Source organism: Oncorhynchus nerka, linkage group LG2, assembly GCF_034236695.1.
Source record: "Oncorhynchus nerka isolate Pitt River linkage group LG2, Oner_Uvic_2.0, whole genome shotgun sequence".
Taxonomy (NCBI): Eukaryota; Metazoa; Chordata; class Actinopteri; order Salmoniformes; family Salmonidae; genus Oncorhynchus; species Oncorhynchus nerka.
Genome location: NC_088397.1, coordinates 102015373 through 102032506, shown reverse-complemented (window position 1 = coordinate 102032506; position 17134 = coordinate 102015373). Strand labels below are relative to the sequence as shown.

General features: G+C 44.2%; 1 protein-coding gene across 1 annotated transcript in view; it reads left to right on the top strand.

Moving 5' to 3' along the window:
- zgc:77375 (uncharacterized protein LOC402927 homolog) overlaps positions 1–17134 on the top strand; it is a 68713-nt gene that overhangs the window by 47565 nt on the left and 4014 nt on the right. The window contains 3 exon segments of the mRNA XM_065004770.1: positions 11532–11565; positions 11700–11874; positions 11997–12185. Coding sequence (XP_064860842.1) covers positions 11532–11565; positions 11700–11874; positions 11997–12185 — 398 coding nt within the window.

Genomic DNA, 17134 nt, shown 5'->3' with positions numbered 1-17134 from the left:
AGGCTATATACAGGGGTTACCGGTACAGAGTCAATGTGGAGGCTATATACAGGGGTACCGGTACAGAGTCAATGTGGAGGCTATATACAGGGGTACTGGTACAGAGTCAATGTGGAGGCTATATACAGGGGTACCGGTACAGAGTCAATGTGGAGGCTATATACAGGGGTTACCGGTACAGAGTCAATGTGGAGGCTATATACAGGGGTACCGGTACAGAGTCAATGTGGAGGCTATATACAGGGGGTACCGGTACAGAGTCAATGTGGAGGCTATATACAGGGTATTATGGTACAGAGTCAATGTGGAGGCTATATACAGGGTGTACCAGTACAGAGTCAATATGGAGGCTATATACAGGGGGTACCGGTACAGAGTCAATGTGGAGGCTATATACAGGGGGTACCGGTACAGAGTCAATATGGAGGCTATATACAGGGGGTACCGGTACAGAGTCAATGTGGAGGCTATATACAGGGTGTACCGGTACAGAGTCAATGTGGAGGCTATATACAGGGGGTACCGGTACAGAGTCAATGTGGAGGCTATATACAGGGGGTACTGGTACAGAGTCAATGTGGAGGTTATATACAGGGGGTACCGGTACAGAGTCAATGTGGAGGTTATATACAGGGGGTACCGGTACAGAGTCAATGTGGAGGCTATATACAGGGGGTACCGGTACAGAGTCAATGTGGAGGCTATATACAGGGTGTACCAGTACAGAGTCAATATGGAGGCTATATACAGGGGGTACCGGTACAGAGTCAATGTGGAGGCTATATACAGGGGGTACCAGTACAGAGTCAATGTGGAGGTTATATACAGGGGTTACCGGTACAGAGTCAATGTGGAGGCTATATACAGGGGGTACCGGTACAGAGTCAATGTGGAGGCTATATACAGGGGGTACTGGTACAGAGTCAATGTGGAGGCTATATACAGGGGGTACCGGTACAGAGTCAATGTGGAGGCTATATACAGGGGGTACCGGTACAGAGTCAATGTGGAGGCTATATACAGGGGGTACCGGTACAGAGTCAATGTGGAGGCTATATACAGGGGTACCGGTACAGAGTCAATGTGGAGGCTATATACAGGGGGTACCGGTACAGAGTCAATGTGGAGGCTATATACAGGGGTTACCGGTACAGAGTCAATGTGGAGGCTATATACAGGGGTACCGGTACAGAGTCAATGTGGAGGCTATATACAGGGGTACCGGTACAGAGTCAATGTGGAGGCTATATACAGGGTATTATGGTACAGAGTCAATGTGGAGGCTATATACAGGGTGTACCAGTACAGAGTCAATATGGAGGCTATATACAGGGGGTACCGGTACAGAGTCAATGTGGAGGCTATATACAGGGGGTACCGGTACAGAGTCAATATGGAGGCTATATACAGGGGGTACCGGTACAGAGTCAATGTGGAGGCTATATACAGGGTGTACCGGTACAGAGTCAATGTGGAGGCTATATACAGGGGGTACCGGTACAGAGTCAATGTGGAGGCTATATACAGGGGGTACTGGTACAGAGTCAATGTGGAGGTTATATACAGGGGGTACCGGTACAGAGTCAATGTGGAGGTTATATACAGGGGGTACCGGTACAGAGTCAATGTGGAGGCTATATACAGGGGGTACCGGTACAGAGTCAATGTGGAGGCTATATACAGGGGGTACCGGTACAGAGTCAATGTGGAGGTTATATACAGGGGTACCGGTACAGAGTCAATGTGGAGGCTATATACAGGGGGTACCGGTACAGAGTCAATGTGGAGGTTATATACAGGGGCTACCGGTACAGAGTCAATGTGGAGGCTATATACAGGGGGTACCAGTACAGAGTCAATGTGGAGGTTATATACAGGGGGTACCGGTACAGAGTCAATGTGGAGGCTATATACAGGGGGTACCGGTACAGAGTCAATGTGGATGCTATATACAGGGGGTACCGGTACAGAGTCAATGTGGAGTCTATATACAAGGGGTACTGGTAAAGAGTCAATGTGGAGGCTATATACAGGGTGTACAGGTACAGAGTCAATGTGGAGGCTATATACAGGGGGTACCGGTACAGAGTCAATGTGGAGGCTATATACAGGGTGTACCAGTACAGAGTCAATGTAGAGGCTATATACAGGGAGTACCAGTACAGAGTCAATGTGGAGGCTATATACAGGGGGTACCGGTACAGAGTCAATGTGGAGGCTATATACAGGGGGTACCGGTACAGAGTCAATGTGGAGGCTATATACAGGGGTTACCGGTACAGAGTCAATGTGGAGGCTATATACAGGGGGTACCGGTACAGAGTCAATGTGGAGGCTATATACAGGGGGTACTGGTACAGAGTCAATGTGGAGGCTATATACAGGGGGTACCGGTACAGAGTCAATGTGGAGGCTATATACAGGGGTTACCGGTACAGAGTCAATGTGGAGGCTATATACAGGGGGTACCGGTACAGAGTCAATGTGGAGGCTATATACAGGGGTACCGGTACAGAGTCAATGTGGAGGCTATATACAGGGGGTACCGGTACAGAGTCAATGTGGAGGCTATATACAGGGGGTACCGGTACAGAGTCAATGTGGAGGCTATATACAGGGGTTACCGGTACAGAGTCAATGTGGAGGCTATATACAGGGGGTACCGGTACAGAGTCAATGTGGAGGCTATATACAGGGGTACTGGTACAGAGTCAATGTGGAGGCTATATACAGGGGTTACCGGTACAGAGTCAATGTGGAGGCTATATACAGGGGTTACCGGTACAGAGTCAATGTGGAGGCTATATACAGGGGGTACCGGTACAGAGTCAATGTGGAGGCTATATACAGGGGGTACCGGTACAGAGTCAATGTGGAGGCTATATACAGGGTATTATGGTACAGAGTCAATGTGGAGGCTATATACAGGGTGTACCAGTACAGAGTCAATATGGAGGCTATATACAGGGGGTACCGGTACAGAGTCAATGTGGAGGCTATATACAGGGGGTACCGGTACAGAGTCAATATGGAGGCTATATACAGGGGTACCGGTACAGAGTCAATGTGGAGGCTATATACAGGGTGTACCGGTACAGAGTCAATGTGGAGGCTATATACAGGGGTACCGGTACAGAGTCAATGTGGAGGCTATATACAGGGGGTACTGGTACAGAGTCAATGTGGAGGTTATATACAGGGGGTACCGGTACAGAGTCAATGTGGAGGTTATATACAGGGGGTACCGGTACAGAGTCAATGTGGAGGCTATATACAGGGGGTACCGGTACAGAGTCAATGTGGAGGCTATATACAGGGTGTACCAGTACAGAGTCAATATGGAGGCTATATACAGGGGGTACCGGTACCGAGTCAGTGTGGAGGCTATATACAGGGGGTACCAGTACAGAGTCAGTGTGGAGGTTATATACAGGGGTTACCGGTACAGAGTCAATGTGGAGGCTATATACAGGGGTACCGGTACTGAGTCAATGTGGAGGCTATATACAGGGGGTACTGGTACAGAGTCAATGTGGAGGCTATATACAGGGGGTACCGGTACAGAGTCAATGTGGAGGCTATATACAGGGGGTACCGGTACAGAGTCAATGTGGAGGCTATATACAGGGGGTACCGGTACAGAGTCAATGTGGAGGCTATATACAGGGGGTACCGGTACAGAGTCAATGTGGAGGCTATATACAGGGGTCACCGGTACAGAGTCAATGTGGAGGCTATATACAGGGGTTACCGGTACAGAGTCAATGTGGAGGCTATATACAGGGGGTACCGGTACAGAGTCAATGTGGAGGCTATATACAGGGGGTACCGGTACAGAGTCAATGTGGAGGCTATATACAGGGTATTATGGTACAGAGTCAATGTGGAGGCTATATACAGGGTGTACCAGTACAGAGTCAATATGGAGGCTATATACAGGGGGTACCGGTACAGAGTCAATGTGGAGGCTATATACAGGGGGTACCGGTACAGAGTCAATATGGAGGCTATATACAGGGGGTACCGGTACAGAGTCAATGTGGAGGCTATATACAGGGTGTACCGGTACAGAGTCAATGTGGAGGCTATATACAGGGGGTACCGGTACAGAGTCAATGTGGAGGCTATATACAGGGGGTACTGGTACAGAGTCAATGTGGAGGTTATATACAGGGGGTACCGGTACAGAGTCAATGTGGAGGTTATATACAGGGGTACCGGTACAGAGTCAATGTGGAGGCTATATACAGGGGGTACCGGTACAGAGTCAATGTGGAGGCTATATACAGGGGGTACCGGTACAGAGTCAATGTGGAGGTTATATACAGGGGGTACCGGTACAGAGTCAATGTGGAGGCTATATACAGGGGGTACCGGTACAGAGTCAATGTGGAGGTTATATACAGGGGCTACCGGTACAGAGTCAATGTGGAGGCTATATACAGGGGGTACCAGTACAGAGTCAATGTGGAGGTTATATACAGGGGGTACCGGTACAGAGTCAATGTGGAGGCTATATACAGGGGGTACCGGTACAGAGTCAATGTGGATGCTATATACAGGGGGTACCGGTACAGAGTCAATGTGGAGTCTATATACAAGGGGTACTGGTAAAGAGTCAATGTGGAGGCTATATACAGGGTGTACAGGTACAGAGTCAATGTGGAGGCTATATACAGGGGGTACCGGTACAGAGTCAATGTGGAGGCTATATACAGGGTGTACCAGTACAGAGTCAATGTAGAGGCTATATACAGGGAGTACCAGTACAGAGTCAATGTGGAGGCTATATACAGGGGGTACCGGTACAGAGTCAATGTGGAGGTTATATACAGGGGGTACCGGTACAGAGTCAATGTGGAGGTTATATACAGGGGGTACCGGTACAGAGTCAATGTGGAGGCTATATACAGGGGGTACCGGTACAGAGTCAATGTGGAGGCTATATACAGGGTGTACCAGTACAGAGTCAATATGGAGGCTATATACAGGGGGTACCGGTACAGAGTCAATGTGGAGGCTATATACAGGGGGTACCAGTACAGAGTCAATGTGGAGGTTATATACAGGGGTTACCGGTACAGAGTCAATGTGGAGGCTATATACAGGGGTACCGGTACAGAGTCAATGTGGAGGCTATATACAGGGGTACTGGTACAGAGTCAATGTGGAGGCTATATACAGGGGTACCGGTACAGAGTCAATGTGGAGGCTATATACAGGGGGTACCGGTACAGAGTCAATGTGGAGGCTATATACAGGGGGTACCGGTACAGAGTCAATGTGGAGGCTATATACAGGGGGTACCGGTACAGAGTCAATGTGGAGGCTATATACAGGGGGTACCGGTACAGAGTCAATGTGGAGGCTATATACAGGGGTTACCGGTACAGAGTCAATGTGGAGGCTATATACAGGGGGTACCGGTACAGAGTCAATGTGGAGGCTATATACAGGGGTACCGGTACAGAGTCAATGTGGAGGCTATATACAGGGTATTATGGTACAGAGTCAATGTGGAGGCTATATACAGGGTGTACCAGTACAGAGTCAATATGGAGGCTATATACAGGGGGTACCGGTACAGAGTCAATGTGGAGGCTATATACAGGGGGTACCGGTACAGAGTCAATATGGAGGCTATATACAGGGGGTACCGGTACAGAGTCAATGTGGAGGCTATATACAGGGTGTACCGGTACAGAGTCAATGTGGAGGCTATATACAGGGGGTACCGGTACAGAGTCAATGTGGAGGCTATATACAGGGGGTACTGGTACAGAGTCAATGTGGAGGTTATATACAGGGGTACCGGTACAGAGTCAATGTGGAGGTTATATACAGGGGGTACCGGTACAGAGTCAATGTGGAGGCTATATACAGGGGGTACCGGTACAGAGTCAATGTGGAGGCTATATACAGGGGGTACCGGTACAGAGTCAATGTGGAGGTTATATACAGGGGGTACCGGTACAGAGTCAATGTGGAGGCTATATACAGGGGGTACCGGTACAGAGTCAATGTGGAGGTTATATACAGGGGCTACCGGTACAGAGTCAATGTGGAGGCTATATACAGGGGGTACCAGTACAGAGTCAATGTGGAGGTTATATACAGGGGGTACCGGTACAGAGTCAATGTGGAGGCTATATACAGGGGGTACCGGTACAGAGTCAATGTGGATGCTATATACAGGGGGTACCGGTACAGAGTCAATGTGGAGTCTATATACAAGGGGTACTGGTAAAGAGTCAATGTGGAGGCTATATACAGGGTGTACAGGTACAGAGTCAATGTGGAGGCTATATACAGGGGGTACCGGTACAGAGTCAATGTGGAGGCTATATACAGGGTGTACCAGTACAGAGTCAATGTAGAGGCTATATACAGGGAGTACCAGTACAGAGTCAATGTGGAGGCTATATACAGGGGGTACCGGTACAGAGTCAATGTGGAGGCTATGTACAGGGGGTACCGGTACAGAGTCAATGTGCGGGGGCACTGGGGCCCCCAAACAGCTCCTCAGATCCGGCCTTGGGGTCTGTCCTAGACTGGACAGATAGTAACAGTCCCAGCAACTGATGCCAACCATGTCACAGGATCCAAAATCAAAAGGTAGCTAGCTAGAAACCAAACTTTTTCAATAGACTTTCAAAACTTTCCAAAACAACAAACCGAGCTCTCCCTCGTTCCGTGTTCAACAGGAAGTGAAGAAGACATTTAAAGTAGTCAACATCATTACAAATGGTCCAAAATAGATCAAAGGACTATTGCATGATCGGTTGATGTTGAGTTGTGATATTTGGCAAGTGTGGTAAGGAGTACAGAAGTAGCTCATCCTAGGGTGATGTGTCCAATTTGTCCAGATGGTGACATTATGATGCGTGTGTGTGTGTGTGTGTGTGTGTGTGTGTGTGTGTGTGTGTGTGTGTGTGTGTGTGTGTGTGTGTGTGTGTGTGTGTTTGACTATGTGCATTTACAGTATGTATGTGAAAGTTTTCATAGTGAAACACTATCAAAACTCCTGATGCACCTTTTCAGGTAGTACTAACACTTTTGCCATCATACAACAACTTCTCAACTCACTTCAACATTTACCAACAATAAACAACAGTACCTAGCTTGAACCCTGACAACACTGCTCGCTGCTTTAATTATTGTGGGGTTTGCAAAGCAAAAGCCCCCAATTAAATCTTCAACGTAATTCTCACTTTTTATTGTTATTAATGGGACGTACGAAGCAAACGTCACATTCTAAAACTTTGTTGTACTTCTTTTTATTCTTCTTCTGCACGCTACTCCTCTTACTTACACTGCTACAAACACCATTCACACTTTAAAAACGTCTTTCTTTTTGGCCATCTTCATTCACTTTAATGTGACTAATTATTGTGGCGTCATCACTTCCAACTTCCATCCACTGTAAATGCAACAATGCAACTTTTGACATAAATCAGCTACTTTGACCACTTTGACAAAAAGCTTACACAAAGAGTCAAAGGTTGTGACATCTTCCTCTACTTCTCTGCTATTCAAATCTGGAATAATAACAGAATGATCTGGTACCAATCAAACGTTACAGCTGTTTAAGTGACCTCAACATTTTCTGTAACTTTTTCTGAGTGTAGTTATTTGTGATCTAACAAAATCCAAAGTAATAAGGTTGATAGTGTAGTCTATCAAAGTAATCATACTGATTATTTTACAACATTTAAGTTTGACTATATTGACTATACTATAACATTTTAAACTTCTTCAACTACCACAGAAATACATGTAAAGAGTTGAAGCAAGTCCCATCAAATGTTTCATAATGGAAAATTACCATCAAGTTATTGTTAGGTGGGACTTGCGAAGCAAAAGTTCATACTTTAAATCTTCATCTTATTTTTCTGCATGCTACTCCTCTTACACCGTTTAAGCTAGAAACACCATTCAAACTATAAAATAGTGTGTTTGCATACAACTTAAAAAAAAAATGTATTTATACTTTTTAAACTATACATTTTTTTGGTCTTTCTTTTTGTCCATCTTCGTTCATTTTAATGGAACTTTTTTCAACATTCTAAAGCTCCCCGTTGTGACATCAACGTTTCCAACATTCACTGTAACTTTTGAAACATCAGATACTTTGACCACTTTGCAATCAACTTATGAAATCTTCCTCTACTTCTCTGCTTTTCAAACCTGAAATAATAACAGAATTATCTGGTACCGATCAAATGCTACAGCTGTTTAAGTAACTGCATCAACAACATTTTCTCTAACTTTTTATAAACAACTTAACATTTGACCACTTACCCAACAAGTTAGACAAAAAGTTAGAGAGTGTGGCATCTTCGTCTACTGCTATGCTATTCAAATGTTTGCAGAACAAAAATATCCGGATCTAACTATACAGCAGTTTTAGTAAATATATTAACACTTTTTTCCAACTTGTTCCAAACTACACTCCCCCCAAAGGTCAGCCAGAAACTTAGAGCGTATGGAATCTTCCTCTACTTCTCTGCTTTCCAAACCTGGCTTTGAACACAAATATCTTCTACCAATAAAAAGTTACAGTTGTTTGTAGGAGTTTAGAGTGATGAAAAAAGAAGCTAGCTAACGTCAGCTCTCTCATAACATGTCATTGAGCAGCTCAAACAAAGTCATTGCTATGGATACCGATGCATTTAAATGGAAAAATGTGCATTAAATAATTCACAAACAATAATTATTGCACTGTTGAAGCTAGGGACACCAAACAAACGGGCACATGTTCAGGCTATGATAACTTCAAATTCTCAAAAACTTTGATCAACTATAACTATATAAAAATAGCATAAAATAACCCACTACGAGTAACACTTGAATCATTCAAGCTAGAAACACCAAACCAATTGTCACATGTTCAGGCTATCCTAACATAAAACTCTTTAAAACTTGTATCAACTACAACTATATAAATTAGCATAAAATAACCCACCAACAGTAACTCTTGAACCATTCAAGCAAGAGACACCAGACCAACTTTCACGTGCTCAGGCTATCATATCCTATCAATTAATCGAGCTAACGAGCTTCACGAGCTAGCAAGCACACCACATTTTCTACAGGAAATGTACTTTTCTAGTTATTGGTGAAGAAAAAAAAATCCCATGAGATGAAAATGTCAGGAATGTTCAGATTAGCAACATAATAAAGGTCCAATGGCCACACCCTCTCATGCAATACCATGCATAATAAAGGTCCAATGGCCACACCCTCTCATGCAATACCATGCATAATAAAGGTCCAATGGCCACACCCTCTCATGCAATACCATGCATAATAAAGGTCCAATGGCCACACCCTCTCATGCAATACCATGCATAATAAAGGTCCAATGGCCACACCCTCTCATGCAATACCATGCATAATAAAGGTCCAATGGCCACACCCTCTCATGCAATACCATGCATAATAAAGGTCCAATGGCCACACCCTCTCATGCAATACCATGCATAATAAAGGTCCAATGGCCACACCCTCTCATGCAATACCATGCATAATAAAGGTCCAATGGCCACACCATCTCATGCAATACCATGCATAATAAAGGTCCAATGGCCACACCCTCTCATGCAATACCATGCATAATAAAGGTCCAATGGCCACACCCTCTCATGCAATACCATGCATAATAAAGGTCCAATGGCCACACCCTCTCATGCAATACCATGCATAATAAAGGTCCAATGGCCACACCCTCTCATGCAATACCATGCATAATAAAGGTCCAATGGCCACACCCTCTCATGCAATACCATGCATAATAAAGGTCCAATGGCCACACCCTCTCATGCAATACCATGCATAATAAAGGTCCAATGGCCACACCCTCTCATGCAATACCATGCATAATAAAGGTCCAATGGCCACACCCTCTCATGCAATACCATGCAAGACAGGAAATGGGCACATGTTTATCTCTCTTGATCTGTTTGACTCAGAGTGATGAAATGTGTCACACACGCTCAGGGAGGTGAGTCAAGCTAACCTGAAGAAAATTGTTGAGTTTGGCCGCATGGTGGCGCTGTTGGACAGGAAGAAACATTCATGCAAGCTCGCTATGTCGTTTAAAGACGTGCATCCATAAATGCTATATACCAAATTTGGTTCCAATCGGTTAAGCAGTTCAGGAGAAGTAGACATTTAAAAATAGTCAAAAATACATCAACGTTATATTGCATGATCTGGTTGATTTATAGTTCTGATATTTGCCAAGTGTGGTCAGGAGTACAGAAGCATCTCATCCTAAGGCGATGTGTCCTGATGGTGGCACAGTGGACCCACAGCTTGAACCCTGGTAAGGCTGCTTGCAGGTATATTTAGGGGTTCAACCAGCAAAGCTGGTGAAATCCTGTTGTGTTTGTTCCACTTCATCTTATAAAATCCAAGATGGCGTAGCAGTAAGTCGTCCTGTTGTGTTTGTTCCACTTCATCTTATAAAATCCAAGATGGCGTAGCAGTAAGTCGTCCTGTTGTGTTTGTTCCACTTCATCTTATAAAATCCAAGATGGCGTAGCAGTAAGTCGTCCTGTTGTGTTTGTTCCACTTCATCTTATAAAATCCAAGATGGCGTAGCAGTAAGTCGTCCTGTTGTGTTTGTTCCACTTCATCTTATAAAATCCAAGATGGCGTAGCTGTTCCTGTTTGTTCCACTTCATCTTATAAAATCCAAGATGGCGTAGCAGTAAGTCGTCCTGTTGTGTTTGTTCCACTTCATCTTATAAAATCCAAGATGGCGTAGCAGTAAGTCGTCCTGTTGTGTTTGTTCCACTTCATCTTATAAAATCCAAGATGGCGTAGCAGTAAGTCGTCCTGTTGTGTTTGTTCCACTTCATTATTGTTATTATGTTCCTCTTTCTACCATGTTGGTGAAGATTTTTTTTCTCTCCATGAGATGAAAAGGCCCTGGACTGTGCAACTTAACAACATGGTAAAGGCCCTAGGGCCACACCCTCTCACGCAATACCATGGCAATTGGCCACATGGTGGCTCTATAACAAGAGATTGAAAAGTCTAAGTCATGTAATTTAGTTCATAGGACCCTCCCCTCACAAGGAACAAATTTGCCTCAAGAACCCATAAAGTCCACCTCTGCTATGACTGTGTTCTCCCTATGTATGTCATGTTGTGTTACTGTATATTATTGTATATAATGGTAGTTCAGAATATTATATATATTTAGCAGACACTTTTATCCAGTAGCCCAAAATATATTCCTACCACCTGAAGCTGAGGATACCCTACCCATGGTGTATCACCATGTTACCTCTGCTAGAGCAGGATCACATGCACAGCGATGTGAAAGGTCAGGGAGGAGATGGTGATTGAGAGTGACTGTGCCCACATTAGGGTGTATGTACTCTGGTGTCCTAGGGACACTTCAGGGTGTATGTACTCTGGTTACCTAGGGACACTTCAGGGTGTATGTACTCTGGTGTCCTAGGGACACTTTAGGGTGTATGTACTCTGGAGCCCTGAATGTTATTCTTCTCTTCTTGCAGTCTTCACCTATTGTGAATCTCCCTATAGTTCAAGGTAAGAAGCATATTGTTCATAGCATAGTACATTTTCTCCAAATAATGGTTCTACATGTAGAATAACCTTTCAGATTTTAAGAAAGTATAAACTCACAATTTAATGATGTTGTTTCTCTTTTTTCCTGGTCGCAGCTGTCATCCTGTTCGGCGAGCCAATCCGATGGGAGAGCAACCTGCAGCTAATCATTGATGTGTTGCTGACCAATGGGAGCCTGGGTAACGCCCATGAGATGCGTCACTCCTCCCACCTGCCGCTGCTGGCCTGTAACATGGACCTGATGTGGATGGCCGAGGCCCAGTCTCCACGGTAACAAGTCACTGAGAAAGATTACACTAAGTGACATGGAACATTGGTTGACAAAGGTTTTAGTCACACTGTCAGTCATTGTGTGTGTGTGTGTGTGTGTGTGTGTGTGTGTGCTTGCGTAGGTTTGGCCACGGGATGTTCCTTGTGTGTCTGGAGAACATCTACAGGAAGATAACGGGTCAGGAGCTGAAGTACGAAGCTCTGATGGGGAAACCTTCTGAACTAACATATCACTTCGCTGAGTACCTCATCAGGGAGCAGGCTGCAGAGAGAGGCTGGAGGACACCTATAAGAACACTCTACGCTATCGGGTAATAACCTCATCAGAACACTATAAGGTTATAACCTACACCCATCAGAGCAGTATACACTATCGGGTTAGAACCTACAACCTTCAGAGCACTATACACTATCGGGTAATAAACCCCATCAGAACACTCAATGCTATCAGGTTAGGACCTACACCCATTACATTTACATTTACATTTAAGTCATTTAGCAGACGCTCTTATCCAGAGCGACTTACAAATTGGTGCATTCACCTTATGACATCCAGTGGAGCAGCCACTTACAATAGTGCATCTAAATCTTTTAAGGGGGGTGAGAAGGATTACTTTATCCTATCCTAGGTATTCCTTAAAGAGGTGGGGTTTCAGGTGTCTCCGGAAGGTGGTGATTGACTCCGCTGTCCTGGCGTCGTGAGGGAGTTTGTTCCACCATTGGGGGGCCAGAGCAGCGAACAGTTTTGACTGGGCTGAGCGGGAACTGTACTTCCTCAGTGGTAGGGAGGCGAGCAGGCCAGAGGTGGATGAACGCAGTGCCCTTGTTTGGGTGTAGGGCCTGATCAGAGCCTGGAGGTACTGAGGTGCCGTTCCCCTCACAGCTCCATAGGCAAGCACCATGGTCTTGTAGCGGATGCGAGCTTCAACTGGAAGCCAGTGGAGAGAGCGGAGGAGCGGGGTGACGTGAGAGAACTTGGGAAGGTTGAACACCAGACGGGCTGCGGCGTTCTGGATGAGTTGTAGGGGTTTAATGGCACAGGCAGGGAGCCCAGCCAACAGCGAGTTGCAGTAATCCAGACGGGAGATGACAAGTGCCTGGATTAGGACCTGCGCCGCTTCCTGTGTGAGGCAGGGTCGTACTCTGCGGATGTTGTAGAGCATGAACCTACAGGAACGGGCCCATCAGAACACTATACACTATAAGGTTATAACCTACACCCATCAGAGCAGTATACATTATCGGGTTAGAACCTACAACCTTCAGAACACTATACACTATCGGGTAATAACCCCATCAGAAGACAAAACACTAATCGGGTAATAACCCCATCAGAAGACAAAACACTAATCGGGTAATAACCCCATCAGAAGACAAAACACTATCGGGTAATAACCCCATCAGAAGACAAAACACTATCGGGTAATAACCCTAACAGAAGACAAAACACTAATCGGGTAATAACCCCATCAGAAGACAAAACACTATCGGGTAATAACCCCATCAGAAGACAAAACACTATCGGGTAATAACCCTAACAGAACACAAAACACTATCGGGTAATAAACCCATCAGAACACTATACACTATCGGGTAATAAAACCATCAGAACACTATACACTATCGGGTAATAAACCCCATCAGAACACTATACACTATCGGGTAATAAACCCCATCAGAAGACAAAACACTATCGGGTAATAACCCCATCAGAACACAAAACACTAATCGGGTAATAACCCCATCAGAAGACAAAACACTAATCGGGTAATAACCCCATCAGAAGACAAAACACTATCGGGTAATAACCCCATCAGAAGACAAAACACTATCGGGTAATAACCCCATCAGAAGACAAAACACTATCGGGTAATAACCCCATCAGAAGACAAAACACTATCAGGTAATAACCCCATCAGAAGACAAAACACTAATCGGGTAATAACCCCGTCAGAAGACAAAACACTATTGGGTAATAAACCCCATCAGAACACTCAATGCTATCAGGTTAGAACCTACACCCATCAGAACACCATACACAATCAGGCTCGAAACCTACACCCATCACAACACTATTGGGTAATAAACATATCAGCACACTATAGGATATTGGCTTGGAACCTACACCTATCAAAACACTATGCACTATCACTATTAGAACCTACACCCATTAGAACACTATACGCTATCGGGTAATAGCCCCATCAGAACACAATAAACTATTGGGTAATAGCCCCATCAGAACACACTACACTATCAGGTAATAACCCCATCAGAACCTTATACACTATCAGGTTAGAAGCTACAACCATCAGAACACTATAAACTATCAGGTTAGAACCTACACCCATCAGAAGACTATACACTATCGAGTAATAACCCCATCAGATCACAATACACTATTGGGTAATAGCCCCATCAGAACACTATACACTATCGGGTTAGAACCTACACCCATCAGAACACTATACACTATCGAGTAATAACCCCATCAGAACACAATACACTATTGGGTAATAGACCCATCAGAAGACTCAACGCTATCAGGTTAGAACCTGCACCCATCAGAACACTATACACTATCGGGTTAGAACCTACACCCATCAGAACACTATACATTATCGAGTAATAACCCCATCAGAACCCTCAACGCTATCAGGTTAGAACCTACACCCATCAGAACACTATACGCTATCGAGTAATAATCCCATCAGAACACAATACACTATTGGGTAATAGCCCCATCAGAAGACTCAACACTATCAGGTTAGAACCTACACCCATCAGAACACTATACACTATCGGGTTAGAACCTACACCCATCAGAACACTATACACTATCGAGTAATAACCCCATCAGATCACAATACACTATTGGGTAATAGCCCCATCAGAACACTATACACTATCGGGTTAGAACCTACACCCATCAGAACACTATACACTATCGAGTAATAACCCCATCAGAACACAATACACTATTGGGTAATAGACCCATCAGAAGACTCAACGCTATCAGGTTAGAACCTGCACCCATCAGAACACTATACACTATCGGGTTAGAACCTACACCCATCAGAACACTATACATTATCGAGTAATAACCCCATCAGAACCCTCAACGCTATCAGGTTAGAACCTACACCCATCAGAACACAATACGCTATCGGGTAACAGCCCCATCAGAACACAATACACTATCAGGTAACAGCCCCATCAGAACACAATACACTATTGGGCAATAACTCCATCAGAACACTCTACGCTATCAGGTTAGAATCTTCACCCATCAGAACACAATCAGGTTCAAACCTACACCCATCAGAACACTATACGCTATCGGTTAATAGCCACATTAGAACATCCTACGCTGTCGGGTTAGAACCTACACCCATCAGAACAATATACACTTTCGGGTAATAGCCCCTTTAGAACACTACGCTATCGGGTTAGAACCTACACCTATCAGAACACTATACGCTATCAGGTAAGTACCCTAAACCCATCAGAACACTCTACACTATTGGGTAACAACCCCATCAGAACACGATACACAATCAGGTTAGAACCTACATTCATCAGAACACTATAGGGATAGAACCTACACCCATCAGAACGCTATACGCTATCGGGTAAGTACCCTAAACCCATCAGAACACTATACACTATCAGATTAGAAACTACAACCATCAGAACACTATACACTATCTGGTAAGTACCCTAAACCCATCAGAACACTATTGTTGTGTCTTTGCTATCATTAACTGAAGACTTTTAGTTGACTCTTATTACGCGATTAAACTGATTAATCATGTAACTGTAATTAACTAGGAAGTCCGGGCACCAAGGAAAATTTTCCAAATATAACTTTTCAGATATTTTCATATCTGATCAATAGTCTTCTGATGAATTAATTCTTTATTTTACCTCACGTTAGTCTCATTCCAAACGTCGTAAATTGTTGGTTATCTGCATGAACCCAGTCTTCACTGTGAGTCATCCATTCATCAATTGTCTTAAATAATTTAATTACTAACTAAGTAATTCACAGAAATGCATAAACAAACAGTAGATATTTACAAGGAAATGATAACGGAGATTCCCTAGTGGGATAAACCGGCATCACGGCTTGGTGGACAGAAAGGGAAGTGGGGGTCGACTGAGATAAGACAACACACAGTTGACAATTATAACAATTGAAATGCTAATCCTTCGCATATGAACGCTCACTCATTCGGGAACAATTGCACTCAATAAATATATTTACACTCAGTGTGTCGTCAGGATCTCTGTTGAAAAGTTTGTTTCTGTTGGAGAGTTTGTCCGCCCTCTCTGTCGTGGTTAGAATGGGTAGTTCAGAGTGACATTCATTCATGTTTTTATGGATAGATGTTTCGGCGGTTGTAGGTCTTCACATTCGATTATACCGAATCCCTAGCTGCAGACTAGTAATTAATATCAAAGACTTGTTCTTATTCTGTCGTTATCGATAGTCTAAGAGTTTAACCACGTGGGATGGTTAAAAGATTCAGCAGTCTGGTCTCAAACCTTGGCCCTCTCGTTATCGAGGTAAGCTGGTCTGTAACCTTTGTCCTCTCGTAATTGAGAGAAACATGGTCTGTTGAGAAATTCAAGGTGGGGATTTTATTCGGAATTGCAGAAAAGGGCCTGTCCCAGGATGCCCGACCATAACTGTGCTCATGGGCGGTCCTCTGATTTAGTTAAACTCCAAAGGGAATTGCAATCAGGTTATGACCTACACCCATCAGAACACTATACACAATCAGGTTAGGACTACACCCATCAGAACAATCTACCCTATCAGGATAGAACCTACACCCATCAGAACACTATACACTATCAGGATAGAACCTACACCCATCAGAACACTATACACTATCGGGATAGAACCTACACCCATCAGAACACTATACACTATCGGGATAGAACCTACACCCATCAGAACACTATACTTCTACGCTGTCGGGTAAGGAACCACAGGAGGCAGGAAAACACTACAGCACACACCGATCTGAGACAGAGCTGTAAGAAACCCTACGCTTCACTCTAATTATTGTTCCTTACACATATGTAGTAATGCTGTAAAATATACTGTATTGACATGTTACATCTATGCAGTAATTATGTAATGATACTGTATTAACATGTTACACCTATGTAGTAATGCTGTAATGATCCTATTGACATGTTACACCTATGTAGTAATGCTGTAATGATCCTATTGACATGTTACACCTAT